This window comes from Leuresthes tenuis, unplaced genomic scaffold, assembly GCF_036924035.1.
Source record: "Leuresthes tenuis unplaced genomic scaffold, fLeuTen1.0.hap1 SCAF_12, whole genome shotgun sequence".
Taxonomy (NCBI): domain Eukaryota; kingdom Metazoa; phylum Chordata; class Actinopteri; order Atheriniformes; family Atherinopsidae; genus Leuresthes; species Leuresthes tenuis.
This window is the reverse complement of record NW_027325366.1, coordinates 4,060,415-4,081,390: the sequence shown is the minus strand read 5'-3', so window position 1 is coordinate 4,081,390 and position 20,976 is coordinate 4,060,415. Positions and strand designations below refer to the sequence as shown.

At 38.4% G+C, this 20,976-nt stretch overlaps 1 protein-coding gene across 1 annotated transcript in view; it reads left to right on the top strand.

Annotated features, from left to right (window-relative positions):
- The first annotated feature begins 589 nt into the window (after positions 1–589).
- Positions 590–20,976, top strand: part of LOC140320082 (transmembrane protein 163a-like) — a 69,073-nt gene continuing 48,686 nt past the window's right edge. Inside the window, exons 1-2 of the mRNA XM_072397864.1 lie at positions 590–1,147; positions 10,165–10,284. Coding sequence (XP_072253965.1) covers positions 946–1,147; positions 10,165–10,284 — 322 coding nt within the window. The 5' untranslated portion in view covers positions 590–945. The remainder of the gene's footprint in view (positions 1,148–10,164; positions 10,285–20,976) is intronic.

Here is a 20,976-nt window from a genome sequence, read left to right as displayed (position 1 = left end):
ATGTACCCTGTGTCAACCCCTGTAAATTACGCCCGTTTATGGCTGGCGCTCCCAGAACAGCATCTTTGTTGGTCGGCCGCCCAGTGCTGAGTCAGTGTTTGGTACTCATACTCTGGTTAAGGCTCACATAGGCTATATGCTGACAGATGATACAGTCCCACCTGGCTTTCATTTGACCGTTAATGTAACTAGGATACACAGCTGAAAGTCGCTGACCGAGTGCCAGCAGAAACAAGTATCCCAATGATATTCTACTTATCTAATTCTTTTTAGGCTTTTGGTTCGGTGGTTAATTAATATACTGTGACCTCATGTGTCCAATTATACCTTTTACGTGTGTCACCAAAAAACTTTGCTGTTGTAAAAATATAACATATATGCATTGTGCTGCTAATGGCACGGATAATGTTTTGTGTATAAATCGTTGAAAACTTCAAGGGAAACAGGCGTTGGGTAACTCAGGAGTATAAATCCTGCATGATGAGTTTATGTATGGGAATTAGATGCTGAGTTATGAGAGGAGGAGAAAAGAAGAAAGGGGAGGGGGGTAAAAAAAAAAACAACTTGCTGGCACCGCCCGCCACAGTCACAGCAGATCAGATTTATCGCATCGTCGGATCTAATCCAAAATGATCTCTATCTAGTTCTGTTGGACATCGTATCTAAAGTGCACTTGTAGTTTTGACGTCTCACGGAGGGAGGGGCGTCATTATCGATGCTGCGAAGATAAATCCTTTGTCTCCTATCTGCTGTTATCGCCAGCTATCTTTCCTGCCGCCCCCCACCTTCTTCCCCCCCGCCTTCTGCGCAACTGAGTCGACACCGGTGGCTTATAGGACGCGCTTGATGGCTGCTGCACTTAACAAACCGGTGTGAATCCCCCTACTCCCCACCCCATCTTCTTCTCATTCCTCTGAAGCTGAAAACAAAACAAGAGAAGCAACAATGACAGACCAGGTAACCCAAGAGTCCTACCCTGTCCCGGTCCCGACTGTTGTGGATCCCTGCCCCGCCACAGTGCGGAACGGCCAATGCGCCGCGGATGGCTTCACCAACCACCACCAGCAGCAAGCCAAGAGCCCCACCGAGCCCGACTCATTCACCCTGAACCAGGAGATGAAGATTACAGACAATGTGGATGGAGAAGGTAACTTCATATTTGGATAAGAAATTTATTTTAAAAGTTATGAATGTTCATGTGCGTTAGGGTGGAATGCGTGCGTGCGTGTGAGAGAGACGGGTGAGGGGAGATTGGATGGTTATTTTTAACCTGGACGGATATTTTTGGCCTGCTCCTTTGAATAATGCATGATAGTCATACATCAGCAGGATACATATTTAAAGCTGTTCAAAAGTTTAGTTCAAGGCTTAAAAATCAACTTCAGAACCTCAAACTCATTCATTAGTCATTTCTTCCAAATGCACGTATGTAAATTCAGTGGGAATTTATAGTCTTAAATCGTGCAACCAGAGGCCCACAAACTCAGTCTGCATTAAGACTGGATTCTGGTACCAGTCACATGCATGTTTAACAAACCCTTAGGTGTTCATTATCTGTGAAACATTCCACCGTGGACACAAATATAGTCTCAACTGGGCAATAATTCATGAACCTGATGCTTATTTTTTAAATATTTTGTTAAAGTTTGTTAAGAATTTTTCATATTTAGTACATCTGGATTTAAAGGTCAATTGCTAAATCAATTGAATAATGCCTCCTCACTTCACTTACTCTTTCAGAGATACTGAACATGCCTTGTGTAACAGAAATAAACAGGAACTGATTATTGTATTCAGTGTTATGACCGTTAATTTAGTTTGTTTTGGAATATTTTTAGAGTTGGTCTTAAGCCATTTTGTAAAATGTAAAAAAAAATTGTCATTTCTTTGAAAGAAGAGTAGCCTCATCCATCCATCCATCCATCCATCCATCCATCCATCCATCCATCCATCCATTTCCTTTACCCATTTCATCCAGTTCAGTGTTGCACGGAATTGCAGCTTTTTCAACCTGACAATAAACGAGTTAGAGTGCACCTCAGACAGGCTGCCAAAACAACAGTCGCGTGTAGTGTATGCTGAAACCAATCTACCCTGATTTCAGTAGCGTGTAACAGGTGCATTAGTCCACATGCCTAAAAAGTTTCTCAATCAGTGGTTGTTTATGATGATATGGCATTACATCCCTAAGCTGTTACTTTCTGTTGGGCAGCATTCACGGAAGATGAGGGGAACATTGACTTCTGATTATATTTTTAAACATTTTGACCTAACCATGTGTACCATGTAGTTTCACTTTTAACTCTAAGTGTGAATGGTTTGTGTTAGAATTTGTTGCATAAAGGTCTGTAGATTTGCGCCTGCCACCATCCCCTGCTTCCACCTTTTAGGACTCTGCTGTGGTGACGTAAACATTAGCAAGACTTTGAAAGTGGACGTCATCACATATGAACACATAATGAGAAACAGCACATTGATGTGCTAACTAAGCTGCAGCTGTGCAGGGAACAGAGTTTGGAGTTTGTAGAATGGGATTTCTATTCCAATAACTAAGGATTATGCTTGCTGAACAGACCTGATTAAAATAAATATTGGCATTTTGCTTAACATGGTAAATAAACAGCATTGTAATAGTTTGTCAGCCCATCCATCCATTCCAACCTCTCTCCTGATGCAGAATTTTTGCCCTTGAATAAAAATCCCCTTTATTTCTTACTTTCACTATGACTGCCATAATTACTGCAGCCACTAGAGGGTACTGTCACAAGATGCCAATCGATGGGAGGATATTGTACTTTGAGTGTCCGAAGTACACAAGAGTTAGTAATGGTCCCCAGATGGTGTACACAAGGCTTTGTGTGGACTTGAACATACCCTCCAATTTGTGGCCTCGTGGACTTGATTTAACTTTGTTGTAGTGGGTTTGTCTGGAACACCTCATTCTGTGGGCCCCAGTTTATTAAGCATTCATGGAATGCGTCGTCCAAGCAGATTATAATACAACAACAAAACCTATGCTTCAGTGATGCCCAGTTTTGGGTGTGCACTTTTGCAAGGAATAATAACCTTGCCCAACATGTCTGTACAAAAATATATTTCACAAATGAATTCAATAAATTTTTCTCCTTGAAATATATGTTATACCTGTTATATTACTGTGGTGCAAATAACTGGTAGAAAAGTATTGGCCAAGAAACTGAAACAACTGTACATTGAAAGCAGTATTTAAACAAACACAAACCTAAAGATACATACATTTCCACATGGTATGTTTATGATATCCACAAAATGTTAATATTTCATCCTAGTTTCCCCACTGTCTTCATCTCTTTTCAATTTGCACTAAAAACAATTTAGTGGCATCTAACCATTCATTTTGAATAGGTGTACATATCCAAACTTTTTATTAGTCGTGTACATAATCCCCGTCATGATAATGTTAGGAAAAATACCCACAAAACATTGTCTTATCTCTCTTGCTCAGGCATAATATGTGGTAAAGTGAAACTGTTTGTAAAGTCTTTCTTTTTTTTTTTTATCAGGGCTTCAGATTATTCAGGAATAGAAATAATCTCACACTACTCCCAGAGTTATTAGCATTCACTCATAAATGTCTTCTTATGCTTGTATGGGTATTGTGTTATAAAGAATTTGAGCTACATGCCGGATATTCATTAAAAGAAAGCTGTGACAAAGACAAGTGTCAAGACACACGCACACACACAAACCTGTGCTTGAGTCACAGAGAGATGTAGGCAGCAAGGAGATGTTGAACACATGCCTCCTGTCTGTGCTCTGAGACAGGGATCATGTGAGCAGAGTGATTTACCACACTGTCTCACTTCCCCCCTCTGTCACACACAGACACACACTCACACACATACTTGCTGATAAGCTAGTTTAGTATTTAACAAAGTTTATGTCCTCTCAAAGACCACACACTTCTCTGTGGGGGTATCACAATATTATTTGTTCTTTAATGTTTTTGGAGTAGCCTTTATTAAATACCATATGTACAATTTTGATCATTGAGGTTCTGTGTTATGACAGATACAGCTAAAATCATTGATAATATGATCAATGTTCAATTTGTATTCAACTGTTTAACAGAATTATATAATGGCAAATAAAGGGTGTGGTGTTTTAATTTCTTGGTCAGAAAATAATTGAAAATGGAAAAAAAAACTCAGGCTACTTGCATCTTGTTTGTCAGGTTGTTCAGAAAGTTAGATGAAGCGTATGTAATACCAGTGACATAACATATTGTAAAGTTAAAATAATGTACTTTTTTAAAAACTTGGACATTCTAGCTTCATATCCAGCAAATTTGTAGTTGACTTTTGTTTTTCACAAAAAACTGCTTAAATTTTAACAACAAAGTTGGGCCAAGCAGCACATCATTGAAGCTAGTGACGGATCCGAGTGGGTAGTGCAACTTCCCCTGGATGCTCTGTCTGGACTGTCTCTCACTGATTACATCTAAAACATACTAACAGCAGAACATTGCAACAGCAACACATACGCACAAGGTGTCCTTTTGCATCGGGGTCATGACTGACTGGCTGCAGTAATACTTGGCACTGGGAGCTAAGTCTGCCTCAGCAACAAAGTCCTCACTATAAGGTAGGAGGGGTAGGAAAGGGCAACATGATCTCGTGACAGATCATGAAATAGCTACATTGAAGCATGGTAGAAAAGACTGCTGTTTAATATTAAAGACTCATAGCTCTTCCCTACTCAGATACAAATTAAATATCTATTCATCATGTCAACGTCCTTCTTCTCTATTTGTTCCTACACTGTTGCCGTGATGTGTGTTGATAGCATTCTATTGGGAAAAAACTCTTCAACTGTAAGGTGGTCAGAGGGAAGGGATAATGGACAGCACTAATTTGCAGACCTTTTTGAACCATCAGCCCATTTGTGGAAGAGAAGACTTGTTCTATCCATTGTTTTCAACAGTCATTGTACTTTTGTACATCCTTCTCACTCACGATTCCTTACTTTTCTGGAGTGCTCACCCCCATAAATACTTAGAATTAGGCATCAAAAATACATGGTTCCAATTAGAATTAATGTGCATGGTTAGGTCTACATGTTAAAAAATGGTTAGGCAATTACAACATCCTATGTGGCAAAGATCTTCTCATTTTTCTGTTCATAACTCGCTGTTCCTTTCATGTCACATGAATGCTGTCCTACAGAAAACAACAGATTAGAGATATGTCATTTTGCAATTTACAGTGGATTGTGATACTATTACATTTTGGATAAGTGGACAAATGTACATGATTTCTGATGAGGCTGGCCTGCAGTGGAATAAATGATTTTACTTTTGCCTTGGTTAAATTTTGAGACCTAAACAGAGACTGTTCTCCTGTCTAATCTGTGACCATATGGTGTTTGTTCATGCTGGCAGATACAACCAAGATTTACATTCAAATGATGTACGACCTTATATGGTAGTGAGAGAAATTACAAATATGTCTTTTTTGAACTGTCACCTTGACAGTTTTCTAACCTTACCCAAGTAGTTTTGATTTCTAACCCAGACCAAGTGATGGTACTGTCTAAAAGTGACCTGTTAATTACAAAAAATTGTCAAAAGATGCTGTTTAAATGCAACTAAGGCATCCAGTAAAATGGTGTCGATGACGGTGATGTTTCCTTTGTAAAAAGAACGTATTTTTGCCCTGACCATGATTTCTATTTCCCTGTCAAAGTAATGTAATTGCCTAAACTAAAGTAAATGATAAAAGTGTTTTGTAAAGTGTTGTTGTGCCACTGGTGCAAAGAGAGACTGGCCCATTTTAAGTATTACAAGTCTGTATATCTCAGACTTTGCTACTTTAATTCCTCTAAATTCAGTTTTAATCTTTAGCCCTAATACAAACACATTGTCACGTTTTAAGTTTTCTTTTGTCTTGTTTTCAGGTTTTTGTCATGTTTCCAGGTTAATTTCTCGTCATGTTTTTTCCCCTGTCACTTAGTTTCACTCAAGTCACCTGTTTCTGTTCCACAGCTGCACCTCATCACCTGTCACCTTCCCCAGTATTTAGTTTCCAGGTTCACTCATGTCCATTGCAAAATCCTCACTTTACCTTTCATGTTCATTGTCAAGTCACAGTTTTGTCAGGTCAGGTTTTGCCTCTTGGTTTCTCATAGTCTCGGCTTGTCTTTGTTTCATATTCATAGTCTTGTTTATTTATTCGTAGTCTAGTCTTGTTTTGTCTTGTTATTTTTCAAAGTTAAGATTTTTGATACCCGGCTCAGCCGCGTCTTTTGTTCTTTCCCTTCTCGCACTACATACCGTGACACACATTGTAGTTGTACTTTAACTCTGGTTAAAGTGTATGCTGTAATTCTACTAAAATGGTTCATTCATCAGTTGTGTTCTCTCTGTGATAGAATAAAAGCCTTTTACTTATAAATTTGAATCGTCAGCTCTCTGATGCACAGTTGAGTTGGTAAATTATGTCATCTTGTTTTGAAAAAGGAAAGTGCAGTGAACTCATGTTGAATGTTCAACAATGTCTGACTTAGTGCTACTGTAACTCAGGCTAACAATACAGGGTTCAAGTTTGAAGATTCAAGGTTCAAGACTAACTGATGTCAGTTTGAGTAGATTCACAGTCAGAAATTCAAGAAATCCTGCAGGTCAACTAATGTATGACCTTGAGGAAGAGCACAGTATTAGTATTGATTATTTATTCATTCCATTCTGGGGATTTTCAATACAAAATATAGGTATTTTGTATTGAAAATTTGAGAGGGCATAGGAAATAAGTTTTATTAAACCAGACCTGTCTAGAGTAAACTCCATTTATAACCCAATGTCAGCTGGGAGGGTTCCAGCCCCTTTAACCCTGCAAACGGTAAAGTGGGCATATCAAGTCAAACGTATGGAGGAACACTTTTAGCCAAACGTTATATTAATTAGGGTTCAGATTTTCATTTTAAATGTCCCATTTAATGGATGAAGACCCTTTCAGCTGCTATTTTTGAATTGCACATAAACTTCCACTGAATGATACTGGGGTAACTTTCAAATGATGAGCACAGTATTCAAAACACTTAAAAATAGAGGTTCAGAGGTTAAAAGAGTCTTGTTCTCCCCTTCATTATGGCTCCCGTAATCCACTTGTTTTTTGTGGCCACTACAACAGTCACCATGACAAATTACTGGATACAGTGACAGCCAACAGTGCTAAACTCTCTATTGGATGTAAGAGTTCAGGTTCATAAATAATTCATGAATCTGCAGAGCCATCCTCACATTTCACAAGAATGAAAGAGCTGCAGGCAGCTTGAAATCTGGGCTGTGTAGTCTGTGACTTTAAGCAAGGACTTCTCACACACATCAGAAGGGCTGAAAGCCATTTAGAAAAGTGTCTTGTCTGAATTGTTAGACTTAGAGTTATTCTGCTTCAGCACCATAGAGGGTTTTTGCATCTCAACAGTGACTCTGACATGAAGCATTTTTTGAAATATGTAATTTTTTTTAATGGGAATGCTTGACTCATTTATATTTCCTTTTTTTAAGCTTAAACTTTTTTTAATCTATTGGTTTCATTGAAATGGACTACATAATTGTGTGCATTTAGTATTTGTGAGTGTTCATGGTCTGGTGATATAGGTGTACTGTGGCTGCTCATGAAGCTCCATTTGGGTCTATCAAAGTCAGTAAGAAAGAGACTTGAGAAGCTGTTCTTTGATTCTACTTCACCCATGATCTGTAAGCCTCTAGTGGATTTAACAAGGGTTTCCAGGCATTACACAATGTTTTGTCCTCAGTGTAAATGACCTACTCTGTCTGTGTTCTCTTGGTAGCCAATAACAAGAAGAATATATAGAGGATAGTACATCTTAAGGCTTGTTTATGCTCACTTTATGTAAGTTAATGGATATTTAAAATGTTGTCAAGCTTCACTGCACACCTACTCACATGCATGCTTTATGTTGGCATGGTTGTTCAGGCAATACATTCACCAGAGGGCACTGCAGAGTTCAGAGTACACTTTTGAGTTCCGATATCAGTTTATGACAATAGCAAACCTGGCGATGGTGGAAGAGATCATCATAATGCACCGTCACAGAAAAAGAGGCAGCACAGTAGATGGTGGTGGTCAGCCTCTCTTCAAAGAGTTCAGCCATTTCTGTTTTTGTCTTCTTCTTGTTTGTTCATTTTGCAGTTAGTTGCAGTTAGTTGAACTATACTTCTCAACACTGCACCCACGATTTCCTGTGGTACTGCGCCGTTTACTGCGTTTGGGTATGCATCCGCAAGATCTCTGAAAATGTACCATAATATGCACAAAATGAACGTAGAGGACAAATAGAAGGCTCCATCTGTATGCATATTTAATGCTGAGCATAAATGAGCCCTTAAGCAAATTTCAAAACAGTAATACTTGCACATTGATAAATGTCTACTGAGCATCTTGCATCAGATTTATATCTGGTGATTCAAGCACCTCAGCATGCAGACTGCTTCTACAAACATTTGTGAAAGAATGGTTCGCTCACAGGAGCTCAGAATTCCAGCGTGGTACAGTACCACGTGGTACCATCTGTGCAGTACTAAATATTCCACAGTCAACTGTCACTGGTATTATAACAAAGTGGAGGCGACTGGGAATGACAGCAACTCAGCCACGAAGTGGTAGGCCACGTAAAATGACTGAGTGGGGTCAGTGGATGCTGAGGCGCATAGTGCGCAGAGGTCGCAGAGGTCGCCAACTTTCTGCTGAGTTAATCGCTACAGACTTCCAAACTTCATGTGGCCTTCAGATTAGCTCAAGAACAGTGCGTAGAGAGCTTCATGGAATGGGTTTCCATGGTAACTGCATCCAAGCCATACATCACCAAGTGCAATGCAAAGCGTTGGATGCAGTGGTGTAAAGCACGCCGCCACTGGACTCTACAGCAGTGGAGACGCGTTCTCTGGAATGACGAATCACGCTTCTCCATCTGGCAATCTGATGGACAAGTCTGGGTTTGGCGGTTGCCAGGATAACAGTACTTGTCTGACTGCATTGTGCCAAGTGTAAAGTTTGGTGGAGGGGGTTGTGGTGTGGGGTTGTTCTTCAGGAACTGGGCCTGGCCCCTTAGTTCCAGTGAAAGGAACTCTGAATGCTTCAGCATACCAACAGATTTTGGATAATTTCATGCTCCCAACTTTGTGTAAACAGTTTTGGGGATGGTCCCTTCCTGTTCCAACATGACTGTTCACCAGTGCACAAAGCAAGGTCCATAACGACATGGATGATCGAGTTTGGTGTGGAAGAACTTAGCTGGCCTACACAGAGTCCTGACCTCAATCCGATAGAACACCTTTGGGATGAATTAGAGCGGAGACTGCGAGCCAGGCCTTCTGTCCAACATCAGCGTCTGACCTCACAAATGTGCTTCTGAAAGAATGGTCAAATATTCCCATAAACACACTCCTAAACCTTGTGGAAAGCTTGCCCAGAAGAGTTTAAGCTGCTATAACTGTAAAGGGTGGGCTGACGTCATATTAAACCCTATTAATTTCATATGCCTGTAAAGGCAGATGAGCGAATACTTTTGGCAATATAGTATAGCACATACTTACTTTAAGCATTACTTATCACTAGGTGAAAACATCAGTATTAGGGTTGGTGACATCCCCGTTACCTATCAGAAATGAACTGACATGATTGACTGGATGAAGGTAGAAGTGGGTACAGCTCTATCTGGTACTGAAAACTCAAGATTCTTGTTACTTTGCTGTCAGGAACAATTCCTTGATATGATAGGAAGGGTCTTCCCTCTTCAGATCAAGGCACTGTGACGCTGAGCACAAGTTTTTCATCGCAGATACAGCTGAATGCGCAGAACAAGCCCGCTTTAATCTGGTGGTGTCTGTTTTCCAACTGTGAACCTCACAGATTGTTTCACTCATAGTACATAAAGCTAAGCGGTCAAGATAGCTCTGGTAGGCTTAACTTTCCCAAATTTATTACAGGGTAGAGTATATCAAGTAAAAAAAAACTGTACCAACCGGTAGAGCAGGACATGAAAGAGTTAAGCAAATATTACTTATAAAAGTGATATTAGGGTCCTAGATGTAGAGCTTCACAGACCAAAAAAAAAGTATAGAATTGTTTATGTGACAGAGTTTACTTTTGTGTTTCACTGCAGGTCTCCTTGAGAGCAGCATGCGCCTGAAGCCCCATGAGGCACAGAGCTACAGGAAGAAGGCTCTCTGGGTCTCCTGGATCTCCATTGTGGTCACGTTGATATTGGCTGTGGCAGCTTTCAGTAAGCATTTGAAATGCATATTTATAAGATTACAACATGTGTTTTTGGTGCCATAAAGTGACTTTGGTGGATAATTGTGTACAAGAGGATATATCATCTTCCAGTTTACAAAAAGGAAATAATATCATCTATAGCGATGGGAATTGTTAAGAATTTAGCAGTTCCAGTTCCATTATCTATATCGCTTGTCGATTCGGTTCCTTATCGGTTCTCTTATCAATTCTCATCTCGTTTTATATAGTAGTAATGGCTTTGGTTGCAGTAACACTTTGATTTCAAGTATGCACCAACATTTTGGTCCTCTGTCTTTTTACTAGGGCTGTAATCAACCAAAGAAATTCTTGGTCGACTGAAACCCTGAAATTCCGACTAAACATCAACTAATTGGCAGACTCGAGTCTGACGGCTCTGACAGCGTTTTGCTTTACGTACATCTGCGCAATATAATAGCCCGTGATTACCGAAAATATACTGATATCAGAAAGGCAATTCAGGGAAAATAATCTTTTTTAAACATCCCAGATCAAGACAAGTGCAAACGTAACAAAGCTGTGCAGTACTGCATTATGTTTGGATTATAGAGGAGGCTTAATATCCAGCGTGGTCTGTTTGTATCTGAGGGATGCTGCCATTGTTGTGGGCGGGTGCGCCTGCGGTCATAAAACGAATAAATGATTATTAGACTAAAATATTGAAATAGGTTTAACATGATATTAATAGCCTATAAAATTGAAATATTACAGTTTTTAGACGATACACCATGTTTGTAGTCGAGCTGTGATATGCAAACTGTTGTTTGCAAATTTTTCATTCAACTTTCTTCCCACCATCTATTTTGGTAAAATTCTGCCACACTGCTGATGTCTTTGACATGGATGGTAGAGGAGGACTCACTGTAAATGAAACGCTCAAAATAAAAATAAATATTCGGCAAACCACCGGAGGTTAGGGACCAACCAATGTGGACGTTGTTTAATCTACCTGTCTCTAGTGGGTTCGGCTAATCCAAAATAGTGAAAACAGGGGGGTGGGTTCTTTGAAGATAGGCTGTTACCTGTGAAACAGGGGTGCTCTGAAAACACCCCCATTAGCACTTGGTACTTTCCTCCTGATGAAATTAACCATAGACTGTATGAAATTAACACAGAAAAAAATCGACCAATCAGAATTTTGAACCAATCAGAGCGTATCGACCAATAAGTTGACCAGTCGACCAGGACTTTACAACCCTACATTTAAATGTTCCCTGCCTCCATGAAAGGGGTAGCTACAGGTATGCGGGAGCCTGCCTCTGATCCTGCCTCACTCTTACAGTCCTCATCAACTAAATGTTAATATCAGATGGAAATTATTCATACAGTATGTCGCTAACATTATTACAATCAACAGGATCTGGAAGTTTTATCATACAGGGCCTTCAAGTTTTGAATGCAGGCAAGAGTGACATCTCTCCTGCTAAAATTAAAACAGCTCTGCTCAGACTTATGGGAGACGTGCTTGTTTCCTGTCGTTTCCATAGCGATAGGGACATGTCAGAGAAATTTATATTTTACGTTATTTTCAGCGTGAGAAATACAATGTGAGACGAGAGTGCATAACAAAAGACCGAAAAGCGTAACTGTCACGGTCAATGCGTGAGACTTGAGAGCCCTGCTATACCTGGGACTTTTGAGACGGAAGACGCTGTGCTGCAAGCTCCCCCGTGAGAGTTGCCGCCATCGCTTAGCAGCATGTCAAAGACTTTACATTCATGCAAAGTAATTGCATACGGTGTGGTCAAATATTTCAGCATGTTGGAGGTATTTCCCACCTTTGATGTGATCACAGCTCTGCACGTGTTGCAACTGGCCCTAGTATTGTCCTTTTTGGTGAAATATAACCAAACCAAAAATATAGCCAAAATATGAAGCGTGCACATGACGCCATTGTGGAAATGTGTCAGACGTTAGCAGAACCTATAAACGGGATCGTTAGGCAGGCGGATTAACGATTCCACGGAATCGAACTATTGGGAGCCGGTTCTCGATTCCCATCCCTAGTCATCTAAGATTCTGTTGTGGTAATGGGGCAACCATTCAAGAAGTTTTTTCAAGCCTGTCTCATATGATATGAATTATTGAGCTCACAGTTACTACTATGGATCTGACCAACCAACTAACTTAAACATTCAAATAAAACTGTCAAGTTATATATCAGCAGGTTTAAAAATGGTGTTAGAGTGAAGGTGTTTGGGCCAGAAATGCTCTTGAAAAATCCTTGACATTTTTGTAATTGTTTTTTGCATAAAATATTGTTTAGACAGATTGTGCTTGTAGTGTACAAGTATACGTGTTGAAAAAGAGAAATGCTATTGCTTTTATTGGGTTGCATCTCCTGTTCTGTAAACAAGAATCTGGAAGTGTTTGGAAAGTGACAAAACCAGTTACTATAGTTTTGAAAGCATAACATTTTGTAGCTATTGCTTAATAGACTATTTAACAGGTTTAACAGTTCAGGACCTCCTTTGTCGTATTTTTCATTTCATGATGAACTATCTGTTTTTGGTGGGTCACAGGTGTGAACTGCAAGCACATCAGTCTTTTCCCACTTAGTCATGCTTTTGGAATATGTGCTTTTTGTTTTGCTGAAAATAAGGAAAAAAAAATTAAAAAGACGTCTGGATGGCAGCACGTGGTTCCAAAACTTGTGTATATTATTTTGTGCTGTCAATGCCTTCACAGATGTGCAGTTTACCTATACCTTGTGTGCAAACACTAGCACATGTAATCAAAGCTGGTGGCTTTTGAGCTGTGATGATAACAAGACATGTGCTTCCTCAGAGAATGATTTTCAAATAGAATTTCAAGTTATAATTTGTCACACCTCAGTAAAGTTTTCTAAATTTCCTGTTTGCACAACTGTTCCTGTCCTTTGTTTCTCAGCTTCTCTGAAATGTGTTTGTACCATCAACTGAAAATAATGTATATTTATTGAAAACCTAGAATACCATTTCTCTGTAAAATCTTTATTTAAATAGTAGGTTTCAGTGGTTTGCAAATGACTCAATTATTTCTAGATATAGCTTTTTCACTTTTTTGGAAAAGTGGTTCTGTTCACGAGGGTGTGACGAGAGAGCATGTGCTTTGTTTCAACATTGACAAGATGAAGGTCAGCTGCTGGGAAAACTGAATGAATGAATCACGGTAATTCATCTGGTAGGCTGAGCTGTGCTGGAGGCCACTTATGCAGTGCGTCTGCAGTTTAATTAATTTGTTCAGAAGCCATGGTTTGGCTTCTGACATGTAGTAAAACAAAAACATTGTTTATTTATCCAATAATCAGTGTCCTGTCAGCTGTGTGTTAGAATGACTGAAAACTAGTTGAGCAATATGTTGAACTTCATCAGAAAATAAAAAATTTGAAAGAATTGCTCAGACTTCTTGTCCAGAATGTGTCAGAAATCAGCAAGAAACCGCGTGTTTTCCCTTTCCTGTTGAGGCTTTAATCACATGTGACTCATGTGCAAAGACAAACTCTCACAGTAAACTTCCCATGTGCTGGCTGAGACTATTCCTGTCAGTTGTGGTGCAGTAGTTTCAGCTAATTCACAAACCTCCAGACTATCTCATATTTCAGCATGCAATTATATGTGCAATTATTTCCAGTTTGACACAGTCTGATTTGTATACTTTATTACTTGAAAATAAAGTGTGTTATTAGCTTTAAAATAATAAATGATCTATTTCTCTTTTTCAATACCATTTTTAGAGCTTTTGTCAGAGATATCGTCTGATCAGAGAAATGTCTACGACTGCTTAATAATTTCAGTGTAACTCAGTGACCATATGGCTATTGTAACAGAACAGTTACTACACATTTAGTTGTCGTATGATACAGGATGTTGGACATGCATAGTGCAGAAAAGGATGTTGCTTTGTCATCCTGGGTAAGCTTAATGCAGCAAAATCTTTAAAAAGCTTTTGTTTTAGCTGTGATGTGCTGATGTAACACAAGCCTGTTTTTTTAACAGTGCAGTTTTACTTGTCGTGCTTAAACAAAGAGCTTTCCTGTAGACTTTATAAACTACCCCCCGAGCAGCAGGAAATTAAACTGATGAATGTCACACATAAACCAATTAATCATTCAAGATAATTTAGTAGAAATCTATAATAAGTTATGTAATATATATATATATATATATTTCTTAATTTGCATACATTTCCTGGAAAGGAAAAAGATTCAATTAATATTTTTTGTAACATTTTGTTGACACATAAAAGAGCATATTCAGGATGACTTTTCTTAGCTTCCTATGTCAGCAGCCTGACAGAGATTATTTTGACATGTTTTCAGGGCTATGAATGATATATGACGGACCACACAGTGAAACCTGTCAGAGTGTAGACAGGAAAAAGGTGAAGTTTCATGTTTGTAAGTACAACAGAAATGGAAATATCTGTATGAGAAATCCTTCTCTTGATGGAAACTACTATTGATGTGCTGTAATAATTTTAAAAAACGTGAAAAAAGAGGTATCACAGCCTCCAGGTTGATTACTTTCATTAAGATTATTTCTTAAGTTTGATATGAATGTTAGTATGAATTATTACAACTCTCAGTAAATAGCTTTTAGTTTTCTTACTGAAATTCAACTGTTGACTTTGCTTTTTAGTCTTGCGATATGAAACCAGGGAATTGTGTTTTCTTGTGTGTTTGTGAATACTGTTGACAGAATAATACAGTGACCCCTCCCCCCAAAAAAGAAATAATTCATACTGAGGCAGACATATTGAGCCTACTATGACACATAAACTCAAGAAGAAGAGAATGGGGATGGGATGCTGGGAAGTGTAGATGAGCCCAACTCAACTGTCGTCACTGCAGCTCCAAGAGGATGAAACAGGGCACTGGGTTAGGAAATTAAAATATGAATGCAGCGCTTCATCTTGTTTTGCTGCTCAGCTAGAAGAGCTGTGCATTTGAAGCATGAGGAGAGAGAGAGGGATATGAAGGAGAGAATCTTTAAAAGGTACCATTGCACCAGGGGACGAACCAGGACAGGGCAGGATGAGTCCTGGCAGGCAGTCGCAGGGCTTTAGTGGCTGTGATGGCTCAACAGTAAAGAAAAAAAAAACAGCATTCTGTTTCCTCCTGCTTGTGCCCTTGTTTCTCTCTGCCTTTGAGTCTTTCCATCCTTTATGTTTTATCTTTTACATCTTGTCTGCTTATTTCCCTATTCTCTACTGTCTTTACATATTTAATTTATTGTTATTTATTGTCTCTCCTTCTTTACCTCCTTTACTTATTACTCTGCTCTAAGTGTAGTTTGCAAAGTCAAAAGATGATTTTATGGAGCCATTTTGGGGTCATAATGTTTGTTAATTTGAAAACAAATGTTTGAAATTGAGAAAAATGTGTTTTGAAACTTCAAAACATGATGAAGATAATCTTTTGTTCTATATCTGAAAACCCTTTTTGGGTTTAACTGGGTTTTCTTTTCCTATTTCATCTCCTCTATATTCCTTTTTTCTGTCTCTAAGGAAATCTGCAAAGATCCTCAGCTGTTCTATGACTTTTAGCAGTATTTTAACATCATCGTGGGAATGAGGGCTTAAACCAATCCTCCTCCTCTGCTCCACTTTCACTTGTATTGACTCTTAAATGCTTTAGTCATAGATGGCTGCACTATGTTTGCTTGCAACCTTTCTCAAGGAGCGGCTTCTTGTCTTTTGCGGCTTCTATTTCACCTGTGAAAGTGGTAAAAAGGCTTATCAGTGAGGCTTAGAAAGTAAGCAGAGACGAGACAAAAATATACTGTAAGAACAGACATCAATAGATTGGTAATTTGTGCATGTGCTGTGTTGGTGCTACACACTGCTTTGTAGACTCACATCAGTTTTGTTTTTTTTGCTGTTGACAGGCGGGGGGATGACATTCGAATACATTAGAAGAATTTAAAGTTTATTTCAAATTCTTTCCACCTTGACTTAAAGGAAAAGTTACAGCCCTAAAGCACTGAAGCAGTGTTTATAATATAACAAAGCATACAGACACTAGTTATTTAATCCCTACTTCAGAAACTGAACATTGTGAAACCATTGGCAAGAAACAAGGTCCTCCAGGACTGAAATACTTGGGCCAACAGATGTGAAGTATCTGTGGTGTTGTCTGATTAACTAACTTTTCACATTGATTCATAACAATTGTTTAATTGTTGACCAAAATCACATTCACTCTATGATCTTATTTTATCTTATCTTATCTTCACTTTGTTACCATTCATATTGGTCGATCCCACCACAAAAAAACCACAGTTCAAAGTACAGCTGCACATGCTTCAAGGATGTGTTGAGATCAAATGGACCAGGGTGCAACTACGCATTTGATATTTGATCAAACAGAAATAGTGCTCATATTTATTTGCATTTAAGATGGGAAAGTAACATTCAAAAATATGAGGTTAGTCAAAATGCATTTGTGGATTGACTAATGTATAAAGTACTTGGAACTCTGCACACCCAATCTGATCCTCCAAGATACATGTTCATACAAGATGTGAACAAGAGCTACTGTATAACAGTACGCAGATAATGAACAGTTGATTCTAATTTAAACACAAATGTGTCAGATGATTGATTTAATTTATTCTTTTTGAACCACAATTTTGACTTTTTCAGTGAAAAGCAGATACGGTGAGCAGATACCACTCATTTTATATTTTAGTTTTGCTTTTTTGCATTTGTGTATGTACACTGTGGGTCTGCAATTATCTATATAAAGAAGTCCTCATATTAAAATAAAATATTAAAAATTTAAAAATTTAAATTAAAAATATCTTTTTAGTGTTTATTTTTGTAGAAGTCATAATTTAAGGTTTGTGAGACATTTCTTTACTTCATGTAAATGATATCTGCATTGGGTTTATATGATGTATTCATGTTTTGCTTGGCTAAGCAACCACACGAATAACTGTTCCATATTCAAAGATGGGAACAAACTGCACACCAGCAGCGATGATTTTCAGATTACTTTACAGGACTTCCTGGAGCAGGCTGTAGGCCTGCTCTCTAATATGCTGCCACATGATCCATCAGTGTCATTGCCAGAAACGATTGCTGTTTGTGCAAGTAGAAGATTGTGTGAGGAGGGAGAGGAGATGTAGGAATATTTAGATTAATAGAGCTGAGACCAAGATAGACAAGAAGGTAAAAGATAGAAGTGATAGAAAATTGGGAGTAGTGTCTAACAGATCACAAACTGAGTAAAAAGAAGTACAGGATTGAAGCTAAGGGAATACAAAAGAAGAAGAAAAAGTGAAAACTAATGAATGTGTAAAACATAAAGCTTGAGAAAGTAAGTGAGACAACAGAGAGACAGAAATTTGGCTTTTTAGCTTCTCCCTCAGTTTTATATTTATCCTCTCCTCCTCTGTGTCTCCATCGTGTTTATGCCTTTGCTCTTTCCACCATTGCAGTAGAGCTGTAAATACTAATTTAACCCAGATACATAAAATAAAATCCCAACCACAGTTAAAAATAAACTATGATATATTTTTGTAGATATCTAAGTATGCCACAGTTTTTTAGCTGTAGACAGGAGAAGCTGACAAGCAGTTTGTATAACAAGTAGCTGTGTGACTGTGCTTTCACACAAAAATTCTATTTTTGACACGCAGTGAGACGGGTACAATCAAAGGCTTGTTTGACTCTTGGTCCCTCCCGTTACAGGTTAGACTCTAGTTGTCATTCAGACCCTGTTTAGTGATTGAAACTCCATGTTTCACGCTAAATCAAGAGAAGCACTAGATTTTGATTGATATTTGAATATTTAAGATTTGTTTAAAAGAATACTTTGTTTTACTGTCTTTGCCCAGCTGATTTCTTTTTTCATTTGGGTTCCTGCTTTGTTTGCTCTCATCAAAGATCCCGACCCACATGATTGATGGTTTTGTACATTTATATGCATCTCCTTGTCATAATATTTACATCAAGAGGTGCAGCAATTCACCAAGACAGGCAATGGAGGTCCCTGTTAACATGTAAACAGTGCTAGCTTCAAAGATTTTTAGATGATAAGCTCTGCAGGCATGTCATGCATTTCACATGTATGTTATACCTCACACACACTCCAGCTTGACCAATAAATCTGAATATAAACAGCAACTTTGTTTACTTGGAAACTCCACCGGGAATCTTTAAGCTGGTTGAACTTGTGGTGTGAAGGAAGAATTTAGCTCCAGTAATGCTAATAGCATAATTTGGTCGTTGCTTAAGTTTAATTGCTGTTTTAATAATTGCTTTATATCTGGTCTTTAATATTTAGTAACTTATTTGCATGAAAGAGAAATTGATGCTGAACTCAAGGAAAATCATCAGAATTGTATGTGAATAATAAATGCATTTAAGGCACATTTTTTCCGTTGCCTTTAACCCTCTGAGGTCTATGATCAGGCTGACGTGATCAGATCGCATGACGTCATTACGGCTCAGACCCCAGAGGGTTAATGGGATTTTGTTATTAATTAAGTGGGGCTGCGTGCAGTGCTGAGTAGTCATGTCTAACTTTCAATAGGTAGCCGAGCTAAAGCTGATTTTTCCAGTCTAAAAAAATTTCAAACCTAAAATATTTTCAGCGCATTTTGAGCGAATGCTGTTGTGACCACATTTCTAGGTCGAAGTATAGTCCATAGTGCTAAAGGGTGTTGCAACCCAGTTTGATGCAGAGGTTACGGGGTGTACATATCCAGCTATTTTTTAAGGTTTGAGTTGTTTTAGATGGTGAAACATTTTCTCTCCTCTAGCTTATTGGTCTGGAAAGCTTCTGATTTTCCAAACTGACACTGCCACTACAGGTAACAAACTGACAGCTCGTAAGTACTTCATACAACTCCACGTCGAAAAAAAACACAAAAAATGAAGAGGTGATAAAAAAAAAAAGCAAACGAAATATCCCTGTAAGGAACACTTATCAGCAGTTTCTATCACAAGACCAGCACCACCACTGAAGCTTGAATGAGTTCCAGTGTTATCCGAAAAGTATTAAAAACACATCAGTCTTCAGCACTTTTGATTTCATCCAACACATACTGGTGACATGTGCTTGCTATATTTGTTATAAATGTGTTGCTGAAAATTGTTTCTAACAATAGCCTTAAAATATTTACACAATATTTATTGCAAATACTGCATGTTTAAAAAAAAAGACATATATATATGTTTGACCAATTTTGAAGCTCATATATTTTCAGGAGACTCAAGTGAGATTTGAAGTCATATGATACACTGAGAGACACATAGATCCAAGGTTTAGTCTTTTGATGGGATTTATTGAGCCAGGTTATAATGAAGAATGAACATATTTTCCTTTGTCAGATGTCTGTAACTGACAGATGACAGAACAATCATTCCTTGTGTTACAACTTTTAAGGCTGTAGTTAGATGCTGCAGCATTTTCCGTCATTAGCATTTAGTTGCGGTCATTATAGTTGCCTTTCTTCTCATTTGCAGCTTTCATGATCTCTTTCACTAGATCTAATAGTTACATAGCAGTTGAAAAACAAGTGGTGACTCACAGAAGGCAGAGTGTACATAACATAGATGTTTGCATTCAATTGTGCAGTTACTTTCTGTTTTTTTTTTTCTTTTTATATCTGCAGGTCATTAATCATATCTGGACAGTCACTGCAGAAACACAGTCGTACCGATACATCTTCAATCTCCTCCTTCTCTTGCTCCAGTTCTGTTTCTCTCCGTGTTTACTCCCCAAATCCCTCATGCCCACCTACTTTCCCTCCTTGCTTCCTTTTCACCCAGATCTCCTCTGTCTTCCGTGCGGCATGTTCTACCTCCTGTCCTTTCTCCCTCCATCCCTCAAACTCAACCCTACCATCTGTCTGTCAAATTATTGTGTTTTCTGAGTAGAAAACACAATAATTTAATCATTATACCTTTGTTTTCACTTTATTCAATTTTGCTGGCTGCTATTCATGATAAATACCATGTGCTATGCTACAGCTCCAAATAATTTACTGCATCTTGTTGCTTCAAGATATTTTCAACTTTTCCATTGTAGGGCAGGTTTTTCCATTATTGTAAATAATGTAAAATAATTGTAAATAATAATAATTGTATTTATTTAGCCTATCAGTGCCTCTGAAGTACGCAAGAATCAATACATTTATTTATGAATGAATGAATGACAGGGATCTTGTAAGTAATGAAGGTCTCTATGATTACAGCAGTCATCTGAACTAAAAAAGAACAGTCATGGAGAAAAGTGAGTGGAGCTGTCGTACTACCATATAAGTTAAGTTGTCTGTTGTTTGGATTGTTTCCTAAGTTGATGTGGCCACTGTCTATGTATGAGATTCCATTATCGGTTGCAGAAAAAAAGGAAAGATTAGTTAGCTTTTACATAAGGAAGTGGCTAGGTGTTCCTAGATGTTTACGTACTGTAGCACTGTATGGAAAAAGCATACTCCAGCTCCCAGTATCTAGTCTAGTAGAGGACTTTAAATGTACTGATGTTAGGACAGAGCTCGTGTTACCAGGGAGTAAAAATGTGGTAGTTAGTAAGGTGGTTCCAAACCCAATCAAGGGTAGGAAATGGAATCCAAGAATGGCAGCTCAGGAGGCAGAAGCAACTCCTAGGCATACATAGATTGTGGGTAATGTTCAAATAGGCTGGGGCCTAATAAATGAAGGCTCTGCCTAC